At 50.8% G+C, this 21,458-nt stretch overlaps 2 protein-coding genes across 2 annotated transcripts; one reads left to right on the forward strand and one right to left on the reverse strand.

Annotated features, from left to right (window-relative positions):
• Positions 1-3,801: 3,801 nt before the first annotated feature.
• On the reverse strand, positions 3,802-6,983 carry LOC101781792 (syntaxin-22). The gene is made up of 7 exons (XM_004953537.4): positions 6,514-6,983; positions 6,262-6,355; positions 5,941-6,077; positions 5,070-5,144; positions 4,440-4,597; positions 4,262-4,362; positions 3,802-4,184 (listed from the first exon to the last, which is right to left on the reverse strand). Exons 1-7 carry the CDS (start codon positions 6,690-6,692, stop codon positions 4,119-4,121), a joined length of 810 nt encoding a protein of 269 aa, XP_004953594.1. The 5' UTR covers positions 6,693-6,983; the 3' UTR covers positions 3,802-4,118.
• Positions 6,984-9,761: 2,778 nt separating this feature from the next.
• LOC101782191 lies at positions 9,762-11,612 on the forward strand. Its single transcript, XM_004953538.4, has 3 exons — positions 9,762-10,375; positions 10,476-10,681; positions 10,780-11,612. The coding sequence occupies exons 1-3, from the start codon at positions 10,262-10,264 to the stop codon at positions 11,099-11,101; spliced, it is 642 nt and encodes a 213-aa protein (XP_004953595.1). The 5' UTR covers positions 9,762-10,261; the 3' UTR covers positions 11,102-11,612.
• The last annotated feature ends 9,846 nt before the right edge of the window (positions 11,613-21,458 follow it).

A 21,458-nucleotide genomic window follows, 5' to 3' on the forward strand; every position in this document is an offset into this window, starting at 1 on the left:
ATGGACAGGCCAAGTGGCCGGTAAAATGAGGCTACCCATTTTTACTCTCTATCTAAGTTGATAAAAATATTTCTTTTTTATTGAATTGCTCGTTCCAACAGACTATCAATTTCCCACTCTCCAAATACCAACTGCTAGTTGCCTCTCTAGAATACCCTCCTTCAACTCTCCCTCCCCACACACTGATGCGTGGGTCCCACGCATCGTCCCCTTCCTCCCTCTCCTTCCTTTCCCTTCCTTCCCACCGCTAAACTCCTTTGCATCCAACGTCGCACCACCGGCACCCCACCCCCTCCCCCTCCTGCACCTAGGACATGGAGCTGCTGGCACCGAAGCTCGCACTCACCCAGCGCTGGAGCTCGAGCCCACCCCAACGGCGGCCTCCTTTGCCTCCACGCCCCATCCCTATCCTATCCCCCTCTGTTTTCCCCTCCAATCTCAAGGCTGCAACGGAGGCAGCGACCTCGAGGAAGAATGGGGCGGGTCGACTAGGCAGAGGGCCCGCGCAGGAAGCTCGTAGCGCCGCATCATGGTGGCCTTATCGATCTCCAAGTGTCTCCATAGAGGTCATGGCGGCCTCGACGGGGATCCAGCTACGCGTGCCGCCACGCTTCTTCAGGTTGGGGATGTCGAGTCCCCCGAGAAGCGGCGGCTCGCGGGCCCCACCGGCACCGGTGGGGATGGGAGAGCCGACGACAACGCCGATGTGACGTGGGGCGGGTAGCGCGGGGAGGAGCGGTTGCTTGGCGGAGGAGTGATGGTGTGGCCGGGAGAGCGAGCGCAGGAGATAGGCGCGTGGGACCCACACTTGGCAAGCCACATTGGCCAGCGACATAGGCTCACGAAGTTTGGCCAGCGAGATAGGATAGCAAGTCAGATGGCAAGTCTTTTGGACCACGAATTTCTTGCTGGCTCGCTAAAATTTAACTTGGCAAGTGGACAGCAACTCTCCTGGTCTAACAAGACAGTCGTCAGATGCTCACAGGAAATCATGCAGATCCATGCAGTTTCAGATCAACACAGCCACCAAGCCTGGAGAAGGACAAGCAGCAGCACCGTCACGGACAGCCAGCAAATCGATTGGCTCAAAGTGGCGCCGTGGCCCATCTCCCCTGTTACGCGCAGCAGGCACAGATCGTAACGAACGGCCACCGTACCCAACTGTACATGTGCTACTACCTGCTGCTTGCATGCGTGGACGGACATGATAAGCAAGAGTAAGAACGGCAACCTACCTCGTAAGTCCGGCAGATAGATCTCTCAAGAGCAAAGGATCTGTTGGGATCGCTAAAAAGTCAATTACCTCGGTCGCAGTTGTAGAAAACGTTTAACCTCGTGAGATTGTACGTCAGGTGTTAAAAAGCGCGGAACCTTTCTAGCTCGCGGGTTCCAAGCTAAATACAAAGCTCAGCTACCCTCGAACGACGGTAGCATGACCTAAGTTTAACCTCGCATGTTCCGAGAAGGCATCGTGAATGCTTCTGGAAGGACTCAAGGGTAATAATTGACGACAGTGATGACTAACTCCCAATGGGGCAACCCTTGAGTGTATGGAATCTTTCCCATGCACCGAGCTTTTATCTTTATATTCTTTACTCATGAATGGCACTCAGGAGGGAGTGACTCAAGGTTAAGGCCTTTCGATAACACTCTACGAAGCAGAAGTCTCGAGGCTGAGCGTTCGGTTTGGGACGCGGACGAAGGCTTAAGGCTAGGTGTTCAACCCAAAATGAAGACGAAGTCCCAAAGTTAGAGGGCGGAAGGCGTGAGAAACGTGATCATGTGAAAAAAATTCAATTTACGCACGTGTTCCTCAATGATTTTTACGTACGGCATATCTTTGGAATATAGTATAATGGTTGAGTAAGAACATTTTAGAAATATAAAGTAGGTCATAGATCACTGTAAAAGGAGAACCTTACTCTGTTGTAAAGGAGATCAGTTTTTCTAATTGAGTTTTAAATCTGTTTGTGTCAAATTCATTTGATACCAACAGACGGGATGCACCGTCACACGCGAGAACAATGAACACAGCTGCCTTGGACGTGAGGGCAGGCACGCGACACGCGAGTAAAGTGCTGCTGCACGAGTGCGGGGGCATGCCGCGCGTACGAGAGCCGCCGGCTAGCGCGTGCGGTCCAAGCTGCCGATCTGGCGGGTTTGCTAGTGGCCACGGAGTCCGTGGCGAGCACACATGCGGATGCCTTATCGTCTTCTCTCGGGGAAGCTTTGGCAGTTTGGCTCCGTCGATCTCGCGGCGATCGGGTAGGTTAAGCTTGCCGAGCCGGACAAGGGACAGACACCGCTCGCGGCTGGAGGAGCCGGCCGGCAGACAGGATGCGCGTGGGGAGGAGTGGATCGGCGTCGTCCAATCGGGGAGGGAATATGATGGATCGGTATCGGCGCAAGAGGGACTACAAGGCTTGGCTTGGCAGCGTCGTGCCGGTTCCGCGACAGATCGCAGCGTGCCAGCGAACCCGAGGCCGTGGGCGCGGGACACGGGGGGACACGCGCGCGCAGGCGCAGTCACGGCGTTGCGGGTCGTGGATCGATAGTGTGGAAGCACTGACGGCGATAATCGGAAACGAAATCACCATTGTCGGGATGAAGCTCGCTCGATCGGAAATTTACTATATTTTCAAAATCGATTATTTTATCAGAAATGCAATGTAGAGGTAAAAATGATTAGAAATGTCAAGTTTTATGTTTGGATAGAATCGGAAATGAAACTCAGTCAGTCGGGAATTTCCATCACCATTTTCACCGCTACCCGCCGGAAACTGGAGGGATTGGAACGGGGCAACCGAAAGACCAACGCACGGCTAACCATGATCATGCTTTTTTAATATATGAGCGACACGTGACAGGTACAATGGGTAGGATATATATGGAGTGCGCAAGCGATTATGAGTTCATGACCCGCTCATCTTGTCCGGCAACCGGCGCTTATCTCCCTAATCTCTTTCTTACGGAGGTCTGCCGCAACGTGGAGGAGAGGTGTCTCTTGCACATTTGCGCACGAGTGATCGTGCAATGTCCGTAGCCAAGTCGTAATCAAGTGTTGTACAGTTCTGGTGAAACCGATCAATTGTGTCCTACCCCAGCTAAAGCACGGTCCTGCATTTATTTTGCTTCAGCAAATCCTTAACACATGAAAAAGTAAGCCACACGATTCCTTTCTCTTCTTCCTTTACCACTGATCGTTTTGAGGGATTTCTTAGAAGTGGTCCCAAGGGAGATCGAGTAGGTGGTTGGTCGACCCAGCACGACCCAAATCGACGCTTTGCCTTCGTCTTTCTAATCAGTTGCAGTTGTCGTCTTCGTCTTCCTTGCTAGCAGATGGCTTCTTCGTCTTCCTCGCTGTTCACCTTTGGCTTTGAATCACCGGTGGCCGCGCCGGCAGTGCGCATGTTGCCCGCTGGCCGCGGCGTCGTCCCAGCCGGTTTCCTAATCTTTTTGGCAAGATGGACCCACCCCATCCATTTCCACCATCGATTCCACATCATCTAGTTAACAACACATGGGCCTGATGGCAACAGAGGCCGCCGGAGCATGTCGATGGGCTGGCTATTGCAGCACAAGCCTGCCACATATCATCAATGGCCGAATTTGTCGAAAAAAAAACAGTGGCCGAATTGGAGCAACCCAATAGACAATGAATAAAGTTCTGTGCCAAAGAAATCATGAGTTCAGGACCAATAGGTAATCGACCGTCTTCGCAACGTTCCTCGCCATGTCAAATAATCAGTGGCAGTGATGAACAAGCTTTTCAGTCACTTTTTTTTAATCCAAGAAACAAAATTAGTATGGAGGAAATCATCTATTTCCTTTATTGGATGCAGATACTTACAGAGTTACAGAATCACACCCAAGCGAACTTCCAAAACCGGAAGGAGCAAACGAGCATCACTGTTCACTCAAGGCAAGCCATTAAAAAAGGACTCACGCATGACAAAGGAACGTGCACTCACAAATCACAAAACGTAAAAGAGGCTTCTAAATCCGCTGTCTATATTTTTTGCACACAACGTGACGGTTAGACAAGAACCATTTTCAGAGATCTAGTCTTCAATACTGAACTCCACAGAATCGCTTTGTAAGATGAAAGATTGCCTGTCTCAAGCTGCCAGAACTATTATCACAACAAGCAGCACGACCCCAAAGATGACCATAAGCAAGCAAAGCTGCCAACATAAGGATTTGTAAGGTGGAAATAGTTAAAACAATTAAGCTTCAGTAATTTGCATTAGTCTGAACATACCAGGGAAGAATTTGATTTCTGAGTCTTGTCTGCTTTGCCGACTTCTCTCTTTGCCTCTTTAGTTGCCGATGCAGAATTTTCAATGTTCGTGTCGATTTCCTCTGGAACAGAACAGTACACTTAAGTTAGGAGGCTGAGAAACAGGGCAGCATATGTACCATACAATGCATAAACTTGCCAATTATAACTCCTTGGGCATGTACAAGTGTAGCAAGATCCTTGAACACTTCATGTACTTCACCAATCTGTTGTTGGATCTCTTGAATGGCTTGCTCTCTTTCCTCGATGATAGCTTCATTGTAAACAATTTCATTATCCAATTGCAGCACCTCTTGCCTTCAAAATAACATGGAAATTTATCAGAAAAGACAGCAAACAGGATTCTACAAATCTTGCCTACAATATTGAAGTTGTCAGCTCACATAATATGTTTAGCTTGCAGGTTATATTTCAATGCGGTGTGCCTCATTGGACACAAACACAATTTTCCATCCACTCCCATCAAACATTGTTTGACTGTTAGCATAAAACTTCTCTCCCTCTCTTGAGCAGACGTTATATTTCTAAAACCACATGATGGCTCACTTGTATCAACTAAGAAACAATGCAGCACCTATAGTGTCACCACAAAATCACGGCAAATTTGCCATGCACAGGACATAAGGTTTAGCTGAACCTTGTGTTTTTTCAAGTAAACAATAGTTACCAGATATCCTAACATGTCTAGTCAAACCCACATTTGCCAAAAGCACTAAAGAGTTTTGAACTGAGCTTACACCTGAGTACCAACTAATAGCTCGATACTGACCTTTTTGATTCAGCAAGTAGTGCACGCTGCTCAGGCATATTACCAGAGTCAGCACTTCTGTCATCCATAGTATAGCTGCATCGCAATGACCACAACAACATTCAGATGATTAGCAGATAACCCAATCAAAACAGAACAATTAAAATCACTTCTGTCATCTGTAGTAGCTGCATCGGAATGACCACAATAACATCCAGAAGATTAGCATACAACCCAATCAAAACAGCACAATTGAAATTATCAAGTTTGGATAACACTAAGTGAAGCATCAAGTAGATCACAAGTCAATAATAGGGTCGTGATACAGAAGAAAAACGAAGGCCCACTTATAACCATCTGCAAAACCATATGTGTGGATTACAGTGGAATTTCTCCATACACGATTTTTCTGGAGAAACAAAAGAGCAAAAGGCCGGAAGAAGAGCTGCTCCATTTAAATGCCACAGTAAAAAATAGATGATAAACGACTGAATTTGTATGCAAATGCTGCAGCAGCTAGTCAAATGAAAACAGTCAATATTAAACCAGGCAAAATTTCTGGGGGAGATTTTCATGAGCATGGAGGAATCATTTGCCATGAACATTCTAGCAAACTCAAGTCAAGGATGAGTAGAGTTTACTATCGTGTGTGGCCTGCTTAGTCAGCATGGTTCACTTACATACTGCATCTAATTATCCAAAATAACATTACTCTTTCGAACAATTGTGGCAATGTAGTTTATATTAGCTAGCAAATAGTCCATTTTAGCCTGAATTCACATCTTATGAATAGTAACTTGTGTATTTAATGTGATTTATAGACAAACTGAAGCATTTCTATGGCAGGAGATAAACTTCAGTGTGGATTGGTTTAATTGTGAACGGAAATTACTTTGACTGAGCATTCTGGGGAACAATTGGCTTATATGCCGTCTCCCTCTGAATCGCAAGATTTTGAAGTTTCCTGAACTCCTCCATAGTGGCAGCGAAATCTTTGGCAAGCTTCATATCAGCAACCCTCTTGTCTGCCTGTAAGTAACACCAAAAATCCCTGAGTACTGTCACAGCTAAGATTGTACTATACATGTACAGACCGGAAGCAATCACAGATAATTATGTTTACTACAATCAATTACTTCAACAGCACTATGCATGAAAACAATAGCAATGATGAAACTAAAGGAGCTTAACTAAGTAAGAAATCACTACTAACACTAGTATCGATGCTCTTGTCAGCTTCAGCAGCCTTTTGGAGCTTATCTTTCGCATCCTTTGCCAATTGAAGAATGTTCTGACTAGTCTTCTGCCTGCGAGGGAATCAAAGGTTGAAAGCATTAGACCAGAGAGTGACTAATTGCTCCAAACTTGAACTAGGAATTGTTAACTAGTACTCCAATTAGCAAATGACGCATGGGTTGATGCTGATTGCAGAATAAGCAAGCGTAAGAGGAGTTCGACGACGCACAGTTGATCGCGAAGGGTGGGTGTGTCCTTGGGCGTGCCGAGCGAGTTGAGGAGGCGGCGGTAGGAAGCCACGGCGGTGGTGATCTGGAAGACGAGCCCGCGCGCGTCGCTGGGGCCCCCTCTCGCCTTCCTGCCCAGGGGCGCCCTGACCGCCCCCGCCTCCAGATCCGCGAAGCTCATCGCCGATCCCCTCCCCTTGCTCCTGCCGCCTCACCCTCCTTTATCGGCGTCCGCCGCGCCGGAACGAACCGCAGCCAGCGGCGGAGGTGGGGTGGTGGAGCAGAGCGTGGTTGGGGATAGGCTGTCGCTGCCGTCGGCACCGGCCGCGTTGGAGACTGGAGTAGTCTATTCCATGGATCGTGCTATTGCTACAGGTGGTGAGGTGAGGTGGCGGTGGGCGCCACCACGAAGCGGCACGAAAGGAACAGACGCCGCGTCCGGCTCCGGCCGGGGCTCTCGCTCGCTCCGCTCTCCACGCCCAGAGCCCCAGACTTTGGGAGGGGAGACGTCAGTAGCGTGCTTGGCTGCTGGACCGCTTGGTCCGTCGGCCGCAGCCGAAAAGGCCACGACGGTCGGGATGGGCCGAGAATCGGGCCGAAACATCTGTCATAATTGGGTTTGTAGTGAAGTGGTAACATATTCGGATTGGGCCGGGCCTAGCGTGGTTCCTTCTTTAGAAAGGAGCGTTTTTTTCCCAAAAAAAAAGTGTCCCTCTAAATTCAAGGAATCGTTGCTAAAAAGAGAATCTAAATTCAAAGAACCCAAAATTAAGTCAGTTAGGAAATTTGAATTATATTGTGATATGTATTTCTCATGTTAAAACAACTTATGTTAAACTACTTTCTTTGTTTTTGATATTTTTCTTCGAATACTTTCTTCTCTACAGTAAACCCCCTGAACGATGCCATTATGTACCGGATGTTGGGGAAAATGTACTTAGAAATTTACATGTTAGCATGCGTTAGGGTCTTATTAGGGATTAAAAAAGAAAATTGTGACTGCGAGCAACTTCAGCAAACCCTCCTATTTTAAGTTTAGAGCCCCGTATTCTAAGTTTAGAGGGTTAAGTAAAAAAACGCACTCCGGCAAACTATCTACTTATCTTCATATTTTGGAGAGGCCTCCAAACTCTCCCCTCCACCCTCCATTCCTGGGGATTTTTAAGGAGCCCTCTGTCCATAAGATTATTGTTGGAGTTAGAAATATTTTTATGATCTTAAAAAATAGAGAGAATCTCCATTTTATCTTTAGATGTTTTGATCTAAAGATCATTGCTGAAATTACTCTAACGCTGCAGCCTTTGTTGGTACGTCCTTGGCACAAAGGAACATGACTGCTGTCCCGTAGGCACCGAAAAGGCGTCACTAGCCTAGCCGATGCATTTGTTTAAGATGCTTTGCTTCGCCGAGTAAACCTGAAACGTGCATAAACTTCTGGTGCAGGGCCGACAGGGCACCTTAATTTTATACCAGGATCGGGCTCAATGCGGGAGACGTGTCGCGGTAGATTCCGCCGACTTAGGGGTGTTTAGATCCCGGGCTAAATTTTAGTCCCTGTCACATCGAATATTTAGATACTAATAAGAAGTATTAAACATAGACTATTTACAAAACATATTACACAGATGGAGGCTAAACGGCAAGACGAATCTATTAAGACTAATTAGCCATGATTTGATAATGTGCTGGTACAGTAACCATTTGCTAATGATGTATTAATTAGGTTTAATAGATTCGTCTCGCCATTTATCCTCCATTTGTGTAATTAGTTTTACAATTAACTTATATTTAGTTCTTCTAATTAGCCTCTGAATATTCAATGTGACACGGACTGAACTTTAGCTCTAAGATCCAAACACCCTCTTAACATCACGAATAGACCCGCGCTATGTCGACCCGCAGATACCCAATCAAATAGTACTAATCCGCTACCCCACGACCCTGCCTGATCGAAATCCTCCGGAGGAAGACGGCGACCTACACCTACTGCAGAGCTTGAGAACGTTCAACCGGATCACCCCGGTTCATATCCTCGTTGACGGAGCGATCAGCGATGCAATACAACGATGGGCCGACCACGGTTTCGTTTTCGTTGGTGCGCTATGGAGTTTGTCCGGTGAGGATAAGCAGTCCATGTCGGACGGCGGCTTCGCTTCTTACAAGGCAGCCAGGTCAACGAACGATACCTGCCAGGCTTGGGAGTTGGACGAGCTGGCTGCCTGGCTCCAGCCTCCAGGTCCAGGCCACCAAGAAAAGGCTAACGAACCGCGTATCTCCTGCAGTGCAGGGGCCCGCGCAACGGTTTTGTCTCCACAGATATGACCGAGCGATCGGTTACCGTCGATGGAGATGGTCAGACGGCATCGTCCGTCCGGGTCCGCTCGTGGTGGAAGCGCAATCATCCCGCACCGCCTCCGCCGCCCGGCCACTAGGGTCTAGGGATCGGTCAAATCGACGGCGCAGCGGAGGAGATCGGCGCCACGGATCGGAAAGCGGTGCGTGCGTTCCTTCCGGCGACGATGTGCGGCCGGATTCGACGGATCGTTGGCTCCCAACTAGCCCGCTGGGCCACACGCGCACTCCCGTAATCCGCACGCGGCCTAGTCCAACGAGAAGACTGCCGGCGTAGCGGCCTAGCCCCAGAGAGCTAGGGGGTCGGGTCCTACGTCGAAGCTGGGCCCAGGTGCAGAGGACGGAGGAGTCCAACCTCGTAGCGGGGCGCCCAGGCGCAGAGGCTTGGTGGGGAAGCGCGGGACCATGCATGCATCGGCGCCCCGCGCCTGCCCGCCGGGGCGCGCCGCCCAACCCGCCGAAAATGGCCGCCGGGAAAAGGCGGCCACGGCGCCACCCGACGTCCCCGTCGAGCTGCCTCCCCGCGGACGCAAAGACAGCGGCAAAGGGAGGGTTGAAAGGCGCAAAGGGGGTTTGCCGATTCCGCGCCATCCGACTCGCCCTCGCTCCTGTCGTCCTCCCGGTCTTTCTCAAGTTTCCCTCCGGCTTTCGCCACTAGCTGTTCATGTGTTCCCCGGCCATTCTGGGCGGCTCGACCATGACACATTGACACGACACGAGTGGTCTAAAGCGACGCTAAACGATTGCATCATCAGGCTAACACTACCCTCGTGGCGCATAAACAATTGCTGCGATTAGGAGGATTAGGGAGCCACGAGCCCACGATGATGCATGATGATTCTTTTCTTGCAGGCTTTCCGAGCTCTCACGAGCCCAAACGGGGGCCTACCTGGCAGGCTGACCAAGCTAGCCCGCCAACCGGTCCACTCGTCCGCCGATCATTCAATCACCTAGCGAGGATCCGAATTCGGAGCCTCCCCTTTTACCAATTCCCTCCTCCTCCTCCTCCTCTTCTTCTTCCTCCACCCCTTCTATTACGCCACCACAACAAAGCTAGAAAATTCCCCAAACGGACTAGTCCATGTGATTGTTTAGCAGCGTCCAGGCCTCGCCTCCCCCGTCTCTTTCCTTCTCCACCTCTTCCGATATCTTCCGCGACCCACCAACCCTGCTTGATTCAACGCGCCGCTCCTAGTACCCGCCGTCTCGCGGTGACCCGCGCGTGGAAATTCGCTCGTTTATATGTAGAGGTGGGCGCAGATGACAACGACGATCACTTGCGCTCGTGCTTCCAAGAAGGAAAGCGAGGCAGCAGACAGCCGAGAGCGGAATTATTAGTTGGATTAGGTGGGCAGGGACGGAGCAATCGCTGCAATTCAGCTCGGAGTGAAACGCGCGATGGAGAAGGGGAGCAGGGGGTTGTCCGGCCGCGCCGCCGTCTGCGGCATCGTCGCGCTCCTCAGCGCCACCGCCTTCTCCTGCTCCCTCGCAGCCGAATTCCGCAAGGTCAAGGTACGTTACGGTTCCGCCTGCCCTCCTCGTCCTGCGATCCGGCGAGACGCCGCGCGGGTTCCCCGGATCTGACGACGGGCTTGTCTGTCGGTGCGCGCAGGAGAAGGACGTGAAGCTGGACGGCAGCCTCTGCTCGCTGCCCAGGAGCTCCGCCTTCGAGCTGGGAGTGGCCGCCATCGCCTTCCTCTTCGTGGCGCAGCTTGTGGGCACCACCGCAGCCGTGACCACCGCGTACGCCGCCAAGCCCAAGAAGAGCGCCGCCGGCAGAGGCCGCGCCACGTTCGTCGCCCTCCTGGTCCTCTCGTGGTAAGTATAACATGACAGTGGCGATGGCAACTGCATAGACACATGTAATTCCAGCAACAACAGGAGTCTGAATCGCGTTGTTGTTGCCGCGGATGCAGGTTGAGCTTCGCGGTGGCCGTGGTCCTGCTGGCGACGGCGGCGAGCATGAACCACGGGCAGCGGTACGGGCGCGGGTGGATGGACGGCGACTGCTACGTGGCCAGGAACGGCGTGTTCGGCGGCGCTGCGGCGCTGGTCGCCGTCACGGCGCTCATCACCCTCGGCCTCACCTTCGCCACCGAGCCGACCGCGGCCGCGGCGGCCATGGCGGCCACGCCGACACCGTGCGCCGCGGCATCGGACACCTGCGCGAGCACGACGCATCTCGAAGCTGCAGCATCGGACGCCGAACAACCGGGCGGCGGGCGATCCAAGCAATGAGGTTGGCAGGCTGGAATGTTGGCAGGGGGCACGGGCAGGGCGGACCAACCGGAGGCGGCGGCTGGCAACGTTCGCGGCGCAAAAGGCCGCGCCGCGTGGGGGCAGCGTGGTGGGCTGGCGGGGCGGGGCGGGGGCAACGGAAAGTGGCAGGCGGGTGGGGTCGCGGGAGCGCGCGGATATACGCGGCCGCCAGCCGGGACAGAGGTACATACATTACTGTCCCCATTACTGACACAATTACTGACACGACAGTGTGCAACATGTAAATGATAGTAGTAGCTCCAAGTCATTGCAAAATGCAAAGATAAATCGTACAGAATTTTCGATTATCTTTTTCTTGTGTGTTTGTTTCGTGCTTGTGTCTGTGCAGCACCAACTTGGTGCTAGTGGCAGTGGCAATGTTCAGCTAATCAGCTGGGTGCCTCTCTAGCTGAATCTGGACACTGTACTGTATGTAGACAGACTGGCTTACAATAATGCATTCGAAAGAGCATTCTTTTATTGAGTTCAACAACTTGCGAAATGTTCACCAAGGCAAAACCGCAAAAGGCTATCCCATTCTTTACCTGAATCGCATCAATAATAATGTTCTTATCCATAGACTGATAGTAACTGCAGAAGAAAAGAATGCCAAGAGGGTAAAAAGACAAACAATGCCATGGGAAGAAGGATACGCCATCGCGCACGCTCGCGTAGACAAACCGTTGAGCGGACAGTCAAATTCTTCTCAGAAAGCTGCATTTTTTCCAAGAGAACCGTATAATCCACTGAAACGAGATAGTTTTGGGACGCGACGCATACGGCAATCTCCAAGTCAGGATCGGACGCGCCCGGCGTTCCAGGTCCAACAAAGCGGGCGACCTATGCGTGCAGAATAGTCCAAGATGAAACTACCTGTGCACTTTGTCCGGTTGTAAAGCTGCATGCAATGGTGACCTGGTTGGAGAAACCGATCGAAACGATTGCATCTGCAGAGCGTAACACAGGTACGTGGAACGACTAATTTATGGTTTCAAATGAGGAGAACATTCCACGTGATTGTACAGCTCCGCTGGAGACAGAGTGGATAAACGTGGCCCAATCTTCGATCATATGCGTGTGCTTTGTTCCAGCCATCCAGGTTGGCGTCAGGCACCAGCAGCATCCTAGGTTTTTCTTCTTTTTGAAATGGCGGCCGTCAAGGTTTGGAAATACGATTGTAGTTCCGCTGGATAAATTTCTCGTGGTGAAACTTGTGCACATCAGTTTGAGTTTTCAACCCTATACATGTGCACGTATTTTTTAAAAAAAGATTATTTGAGGGTTAGTGGTAGGCGATATGCTCATCGACCATATTGTGTCAATTTTAAAATCAGCCATCTCAATTTCTCGAATGTGCTAATATGATGTAGAATTTGCGTCAATGTATTCATAAAGGAAGAGTGTGTGCGTGTATATAAGCATGTGTTTGTTTGTGATTCAAAGAAAAATTGCCTCGACCTTCACAAATTTTGAGTAGAAGAAGATGGGAGGAGGCACTGCACCCTAAATTTCATAGGGACAAATAAGCATGGCAACTCGGGTGCTCCTATTTTTTCACCGTCGAAAAGAAAAGGCAGGAACTTCCCACATCGCACGATCCAATAAGCTCACGATGGAAATTGTGTCATCCCTTTTGACCCGCTCTCAATTATGCAGCGGGTCTATCTAATAAGTGTGCGTGGGAGCGAATGCATGGGAGCGAATGCAACCATCAATATCCGACAGGTGCTGCTTTCCCTTTTTAGCTGCCGGCGCCCAACGACATTCCCTTGTTGGGCATTCGTGCCCCCACACGGCTCCACAGACACGCACCTCGTCGATTGCTGTTTTAGCTGTAACATGCATATTTTCGCTTCCGTGCCTGTGTTGCAGCATAACCCATTTAAAAAAACCTAAGAAATTAACGATGCAACTTATGCAAAAAGAAAAAAATACTCAGGAAGCAAAACTTATGCATACATTTTTTTCCAAATAAAAAGATATATGTTATACACTTGTGGTGCGCACACCCTTCAATTACAACTTGAGAAACAACCCAGTTGCAACCTGGTGAATAAATCAATTGCAACCAGAGAAACAAACCTTTTGCAACTTGGCAAATACACAAGTTGCAATCAAGTGTTAATTGCAACTCAAAAAAGATACGAGTTGCAATCAAGATATATACGTTGATCACCGTGTTGATAATAGGATTGTAGTAACGTTTTAGGTTGCACGACTGTCATAGTTAAAAGTTTTGTGTAATTGCAACTCATATTTTTTAGGTTTGCAATTGGTTTGCAACTCTCTTTAAGGTAGAATTGCATCTGATGTATTTTTCGGGTTGCAATGGGGTGCACAAAGGTGAACTATGGTGAGCATAAACACATTATATAAGGTACAACCTTGATTGACACGCCGCTAGCTGAACCTAGAATTCCATCCCAAGGGACCACGGAGGGCAACGGGTATACTCAAGCAGGACTCGGCACGGGTTGACTATGAGGGGGTTGGAGACCCTGTTTGATATATTTGCATTGTGTGCACTTTCCCGGGATGATATCCTTGTGGCGGATGGTAGTAGCCCCTTCTTAGACCCCAGTATATCCGTGGATGGACCTAGGGAATGCTGTCTAGAGATAGACGCGGGCGGGTATGGATCTCGTAGGCCAGTACCGCCTAAAGCTAAGGTATGAGCTGATCGAACGTATGGGTACAATGTACAAACTTTGCAAAGTCATTAATCTATATGGATAGCCGAGGCTCATGGTCACAAGCCCACATAGTTAAAAGTCCCGTTGATTAGCAATCATATGTTTTCATAACTTGTGTGTTGGTGAGGAAGGGTCGAGGCCCTAAGAGAGTTATTTCAGGATGAGGCGTAATCTGGCCCAAGAGAACCCTGGCAGTCTCTGGTGCTCTTTAAAATATGGGAACTGATAGGGGAGGTAGCACTCCCCATCCAGGGCTAACAACTTCATAAAAGTACTTTCTTTCTTTTCCTTTTCCAAAACTCCCCTCAACTTGCATAAAATAAGTTTCTTGATAAAACCAAACCTCACATCCTTTTCCTTGATCATCCCTGCATTTTATAATTTCAACGTTAGGATTTGCTGAGTAGCAACCATAAGTGTACTCAGCCTTACTTTTGTTATACAGGTTAGAGGTTCCGGTTCTAGATTCATTCTGCCTATGGAGTGAGCGACTGCTCCACACCCCGCTACGCAAAGGTGAAAATCATTATTTTTGTGCGTCTTTTACTGTTTTGATGCTAATACGTGATGAGGACTATATTAGCTACTGATCCAGGGACTAATACGGATAATCAGCAGGATTTCCGAAGGGAGGTCCCCAAAGCCTACATCTGAATAACGCCAAAATGAATATAGCACATATAACTGTCCTAACAATTGGATCATACTATAAACACCAGGATAACCATGTGCCCACTTCGTAGCAGTAAACAATACCTGGAAGCTGGATAGATTTATTTGCATTGCCAATGTTATAATCTCTAGGATGGATGTTTTCCTTGTTTAGTGATTGACCTTTATTCTTTCTTTGGTACGCCTCACGACACGACGCTATTATTTTTCTCATTCCTCTGTTCGTCAGACAATGCTGCATATCGAGCCCTATCCCTCTCCCGCTTACGTTCTTTAGGATCGACTTGTTGTGGACGTAAATTGGATGTGCTGTTAAGATCTACGATGTAATAGCATAGGATATAATCAGAGTGTTTCATGATATGGACGTGTGTATTAAAATGTTATCTCCGTTTGTGGTGTTTGGCAGCCCTCCAAATGGAGTTCGGCCCTCATTATTTTTCATCGGATCCATATATGTTACCCTGGCAACCTGCACATAATTAAACAACGACAAAATAACACACGTTAGATTAGATGTCCATCTAACTGAGCTATATTATGTCCATCTACAAAAATACAAAATAACACACGCACATTCTGCACTGAACTATCAATTTAAAAACGCAATACAATCTTGATGTCAGCATCCAGCATGATATGCAAGCTTCTGTTATTTTCTTTATTAATCAAATGGGAGCATCTGATGCACGTAAAAAAATGATAAGCAATTCATGTAAAAGTGTGTGCAGCTGTGTGCTAGCTCAGCAGAGTGAAGTGGATAGAAGTCTAGGTGGATGGACTGGGGCTGATGTGCGATAGAGAGATTACTTGTTGGGTCATTGTTGCTTTCTCTGGCCAGTTCTCCATTGACTTTATAAATGACATTGTTATATAGTCTTAGTGTTAGCAATGTTGTTTGGTTTATTTCACAAGAAAATTTTAGTTGTCCATATGAAATTTGTGTGTTGCTTGATTGGCTCCATTGAGTAGTGTTTAGGCTGCAGTGACACTGCAAGGAAGTGATGCATGGTTCAGTAAATGTTAAACAATGTTTTCATCGTTTCATATAGCTTCAGGTGCATCTCAGAGTTTCATCTCTACTATAAACGGCGAAAGAACTGACTATTCCAGATTTTATCATTAGCCCTATTCCAGAACTGACTATAAGCCAGAAGAAGGCACATCTCCTCTCAATATTTTGGACTGCAATAGATTAGAGCTGAACTTCGCTAAAGGTTGGGTCATCCATTAGGCTGCAGGTAGAAAACAATTCTAGTGGAAGCTTGTTGCAGAATTAGGCGGCATTTTAACTGGTAGCCTTGTGATGAAACTACCATTCGAATTAGCATTCGAATTAGTAGACTCCTGAGCAGATTTATATTAGACTCAAATGCTAGCGGCCAGAGTATAATACGACCTTTATATAGATTCTTCACTTGGTATTTCGATGATCTGTCGTGACTGTAATGCTTGTCGTCCTATAGAAGGTGGGCAAATCAGTATCTTGCATGACGACTCCTCTGAATGATGTCCGTATACATTTCATGTGCTATGACCATGTGATTATTAGCAGCTTTAACAGAAATCCTTGAACATTGTGCAAGTCGATGTGGAAGATGTGTGGACAAATTAATGATAGTAGACTTATTACACGGCGATATGAGACCGCCGGCCATGGCGTACCTCGCGCTCCCGAACGGGAGGATGTTCAGGTTCCCGGAGCTCACGTGGCCAGCCTCCCAGACAAGAAGGCCGCCGGCTTCCTCGGCGCGGCGTGCGACGACTGGCTCCTCTTCCACGACGACGGCGGCCTCTTCCGCGTGACGAGCCCCTTCACCGGGAAGACGAGGCTGCTCCCGAGCTTCCACGGCGTACGCGCCCACGACGGGCCCGTCGAGATCGTCAACGAGGCCGCTCCGAGCCTCCTCGCGGTGACGACGCAGTGGAGAGACGACGAGGCGATGGCAGTGCGGAAGCTGTAGGCGTCACGTGCGTCGCCGCGCCGCACGTGGAGGGCTCGTCGATCTCGACCAAGGGCTCCTGGATCCTGGACTTTGTCGACCTCGTCGTCCTATGGCTAGTCGTACCAGGGCTTCTCAACATCGTCCGTTCCTCGACCTCGTCCTAGGGCTCCTTGTTCCTGGACCTGACGACCTCGTCCTAGGGCTCCTCCTCCTCGACCCAGGCCTTCTTGACCTCGACCGGCTCCTCGACCTAGGACGTGGAAGGCGGTGTGGGCAGGGAGCACGGATGATCTCGCGGACGATAGTGACCCCGGCTGGCGATCAGGGCGGCGCGCGGCGCACGAGCGGATATGCCTGTATGTCGATGGCTGCTGGGAGGCAGTTTCGTTGAGGCTTTTTCTCGCGGAGGGAAAAAAGGAGAGACTTTTTCTGCGAGTTAAAAATGACGGGGTAAAAAGAAAAAGAAAACGTCGAGGCGGGGGTATCGCACGGGCGGAGCGAAGGGGATTATAGTAGCATATAGATAGAGACGCGCCGCCCTGCTTTCGCTTCTCCCTCACCCCATGGCGATCGACTAGGTTTCCTAGTGCCGCCCCTTCCATCGCCCCCATCCTCACCTCCCACCGGATCCGGACGAGACGTACTGTCTTCTCTTTCCTCCGCTCCGTGCATGCGATCTGGGGATTCCTCTTGCAGCCGCTGCCGTTGCGAGTGGAATCGGGCCGTGGCCCGGAGGAGATGACCGGATTCGTCGGGGTCGTCGTGTCCGGCTGTAAGGAACCCGACACCGACCCCATGCATGCTGCAGGGCAGTTCACTCGGGACGAGCTCCAGTCGCTCCAGGCCAAGGTGACGTCGGAATCCCCAGGCTGCTTTTTCGCTCCCCTCATCGGCACTGGTTGTTTTGCGTTTGGTTCGTCAGTTTCGTTAAGTTGGTTTTTTGGTTTTGTTTTGGTGTTGCAGTTCGGTGTCTCTGAAGAGGGATTCCGGCCATGTCACCACTAAGAATCTGCTGGGCCTGATGAAGAAGTTGAGGGGGCTTAATGAGTTGGTCTCCGAGGAGGATAGTTTGGGAACGTGGGCGTGTGGTGAGCTTGGCATCGATTCAGTTTGGCACGGCCGCGTGGAGTGGCCGGTCGGTGTTGCCTAGTTTTTGGTTCTGCAGCCCTGCAGCTGCAGGCAAAGTAACGAACGTTGTGATCAGTTAGTTGTTCACGGAGCCTTCCTTCCGCGCAAGTTCTCTCTACGCATTTCGCCAATTTCCCTTGGGGACAATGTGTTCCGTTCGAGCAGAACGCGTGCATCCACGGTGTTCTTCTGGTTCCACATCGAGGGACCCTTCTACGCCGGCATGAACCACCATGCACGCATTTGCGTGCGCGCACTACCCGGTGCCAATCCGAGCTTGCCAAGTGACGGAATGCGCGTGCCCTGCGTGTGCCGAAACCTTGTGGTGATGAACTGGCTGGCAAAAACGACGCGACTGCATTGCACGCCTCGACGTGGTATGGATCGATGGTTTCAAATGAGAGAACATTGCACATGGCTCTGCAGCTCCTGTGCTGGAAACAGAGGGACAACCGTATAGTGATCGATGGACATGTGTTTCCTTCGTCTTCCAGGTTTGGTGTCAGGCGTCTGTCAGCAGCAGCAGCGATCATGTATGCCTGGCCATAGGCCCATAGGCCATAGCCCAGCTCTGCAAATTTTGAGCAGAGAAAATGGATAGGGGAACAAAGGAAAAACAGAACAATACTGGGCCTATAAAATTTAAAAGGCTGATGATGGGCCGAACGCCGGTGGACGGACAAGCCCATATCCATCCGCAATACTATCATGGGCTTGGTTCTTTTTTTTTTGAGATGGGCATAAGGAACTCTCCTCACACGCACTAGGGCTGGGATTCGAACATTTTTAGTTTTTTACCGATTGCCGCCCAGCAGGCACCAACCGTTGGAGGCCCCGCGTAGTGAGCACGCGATGGAGGAGGACCATTGATGTTCTGGTCAGCATTCGTTGAGGACCATACGTGATATTCTTCCTCAGATGATGATGAGTTGATGACTGTACTATAAATCGGACGATGACTAATTTCCTCTCCAAGAGAACGGAACTTGGTGCCTGCTTGGTGGGTTGTGATATTTTTATCCCTCGCAACTGCGATGGTCAGGAGTCAAGAAAAGACTCGAAGAGCATCTTGAATTTTCTACGTGGTGGAATATTTTTCGGACAGATAGAAAGGAGTTAGTCCCTTCAGAAATGTACCCTCTGAACTGCAGGAAGAAGAAATGCGCCCCGGCAACATCTCTTTGCTACTACTACCACCAAGTGGTCCTCCACTCCTATCAAGAGACGTGATCTCACACGACGAATCACATGTAAAGATTTCCCTGACGTTTTGCGCACCGGCCATTCCTTAACTACCAGCTGAAAAGCTGCAGGTTTTCCTCAATCATCGCCCGTTCCATGATCTGTAATCAAGCAGCTTTTGGCTCGCCGCAATCTCTCTCGGGCTCTCAAGCTGCCCTCTCGCTCCTGTGTCCGTCAGACATGCGCACACCGGAATGCGCTGTAAAGCAGATCGCGCCACGTACGCCCCCCTGCTCGACCGGGCTCATGATCGATCGCGCTAGTGGAACGAACAAAAGCCACAGTCTCAGTTCATCGTGACTGTGATCTCAAAATCTAAGGCTTTTTCGCGCGTCCTTTGATTCCCGAAAGCTACGCGTAGCCAGCTGCGAGCCCGCAACGTTGCTCGATCGGGTCCGGCCCGGGGGCGCGCGCACCACTGCTCCTTTGCCTTTCGAGCGAAAGCAAAAGGCGCGGCAGCAGAGCGATGCGAGTGCGTGATATGCATTAACAAGTAGGCTGGGGAAATCCCGGGCGCATTAGCTTGGATCACTATATATTCTCTGCTCCCACCAGCTGACAGAATCTGCCGCCAGCAATTGCATGGATGCGCTATATCCATCTATCTATCCCCCCTGTACTATGTTTGTGACGTGTGGCGACGGAGCCCTAGTGGCGTCTGACAGGGGGAGGCATCAGAAGAAATGGAGCACTGACTGAACTGAACTGCACGGGGGCAGGCAAAGAGTGGATGGTGGTGGTGGCGCATGGATGGATGCAAGCCCACCCAACACTTAACTGGATCAGATCAGCATTCAGCACAGGCGCAGCAGCAGCAACCTCTGCTTTTCGATTCCGCTAAATTTAATGAAAGACCCGATTACTTTACAAGGCGGAACCGCAGAGGGGGTGTCGCTTTTGGGAGATGGGAAACAAAAGGGGATCAGAACAAGGATGATCTGTCGACGAGAGGCGCATCGCACACCGGTGTGTTTTTTGTTTAAAGAGAGCTTGAGACCGGCAGCTGTACCCCAATCTCCCCAGATCGCCGCTGAAAAGAACCTGTCGCTGCGCCCTTCCTTTTGGATGTCATCGAGGAGTATTATACTAAGTACGTGAGGAGGACTCAGGAAGCAACCGGGGAAGGAAGCATGAACGATGATGGGAGGAGCAGTAGTACGTGCAAATGCAGCTATCTTAGCGTGTTTTTGTTTTGAGGGTTGGAACAGGTTGGACCCATGTTTGGTTTGATATTCCTGTGAGTTGGGATGAACCCAGAAGGTAATATACCTCTTAGATGCGGGTTGCAATGATTCATCCGAATCGAGCGGACTGATCGAACCCACCTCGCTCCCGTCCGCTCGATGTTTTCTCTGTCAGGCGCGGGCGAGCACACGTGCGAAGGGGCTGTGCCGCTGGCCATGGAGAGCTCCGTCTGGGGCCTCCGCTGCCAGCCGGGGCGAGCTCGCGCTCCACCCCGTGTCGGGCTCCACCCTGGGGGCTCCGCTACCGGGCGAGGTGAGCTCGAGCTCGGCCTAGGGGAGATCGCCCCCCACGGGTTCGACGCTGGGCAAGGAGGATGCGGGCGGCAGGCGGCGCAGCGGGGAGGACGGCGGTGGGGACTGGGGAGGACGGCGCGGGTGGGAGAAAGAAGATAAGGTGAAAAAAATATTAAAGATATTGACACGTGGGCCCCACCGTTGACAGGTGGGCTCCATAGATAAATGTTACTAACAGTGTCACAATGACATCTAACCTATCCATCTTAACCTTTGCAACCAAATAAAAAATTAGGATGAATTTATCCCTCTCAACTAAACACGCAATAGGTCGAACACAATCGGATAGAGCCAACCCGTTCTGCTTGGTCCCCGGATGAAAACATGATTAGCTACAAAGGTGGTCGGACGCGGTGGTCGGTTCGGTTCAGGTAGTCAGGTCAGGGGGAATCGATCCGATGCGGCGGGCCGGCGGACAGGGGAGTACAACTGGAGGTTCAGTGCACGGCGAGCGCGCGCGATCGAGTCCACCCCAGTGACAGGGGAGCGCCCGAAAAGGCGAGGCAAAAGGGGAGCCTCGCCGAGGAAAACAAAGCAAAAGAGGATCCCGGAACGGGCCTGGGGGCTGGGGCGGAAAGCGAAAGCGACGGCACGGCACGGCGCAGGACGCCCGCCGGCCGGGGGCCACGCCACGCGCGAAGCCGGGGGGCCAGCATTAGATTAGTGGTATTCGGACGGCCGACCAGGTAAAACAACAACCCAACGCGACGCAACCACCAGCGGAAACCGCTCCCGCGGCCACGCCGCTTTCGCCTCTCAGGTTTCGCCGGCCGTCGCGTGGTATTCTCCAGGTCCGGGGGCGAATCAATCACTCACCTCACTCCGTCACCCGCATCTAATCCGTCACGCGGGTGGGGGGCTGGGTGCATGCACGAGCGCGGTTACCCCCGCTGGGCTGGTTGGTTAGTGTCACCGGGGCTAGGCAACAAATGGGAGGGTTCTGGGCTTCTGGCGCGGGGGCGCGTCGCTGTCTCTGCCGCAGCGGCCTCGCTGTCGTGCTTGGCTCGACCTCGACCCGGGTCCGGGTCCGGGTCGGCGGCGGTCGCGCGCGCCCGGCGCCGGGTACCGGCATATCGCGACGGGACGCGACGCGTGAAAAGTCAGCCGTCGCGGTCTC

This window comes from Setaria italica, chromosome I (assembly GCF_000263155.2).
Source record: "Setaria italica strain Yugu1 chromosome I, Setaria_italica_v2.0, whole genome shotgun sequence".
NCBI lineage: Eukaryota > Viridiplantae > Streptophyta > Magnoliopsida > Poales > Poaceae > Setaria > Setaria italica.

Coding starts and splice junctions, on each gene's coding strand:
- LOC101781792 (XM_004953537.4), bottom strand. CDS start 6,692: ATGAGCTTCGCGGATCTGGAGGCGGGGGCGGTCAGGGCGCCCCTGGGC. Junction 6,356..6,513: donor CCCACCCTTCGCGATCAACT/GTGCGTCGTCGA, acceptor ATTCCCTCGCAG/GCAGAAGACTAGTCAGAACA. Junction 4,363..4,439: donor TGCCCAAGGAGTTATAATTG/GCAAGTTTATGC, acceptor GTTCTGTTCCAG/AGGAAATCGACACGAACATT.
- LOC101782191 (XM_004953538.4), top strand. CDS start 10,262: ATGGAGAAGGGGAGCAGGGGGTTGTCCGGCCGCGCCGCCGTCTGCGGC. Junction 10,376..10,475: donor CCGAATTCCGCAAGGTCAAG/GTACGTTACGGT, acceptor CGGTGCGCGCAG/GAGAAGGACGTGAAGCTGGA. Junction 10,682..10,779: donor GCCCTCCTGGTCCTCTCGTG/GTAAGTATAACA, acceptor CCGCGGATGCAG/GTTGAGCTTCGCGGTGGCCG.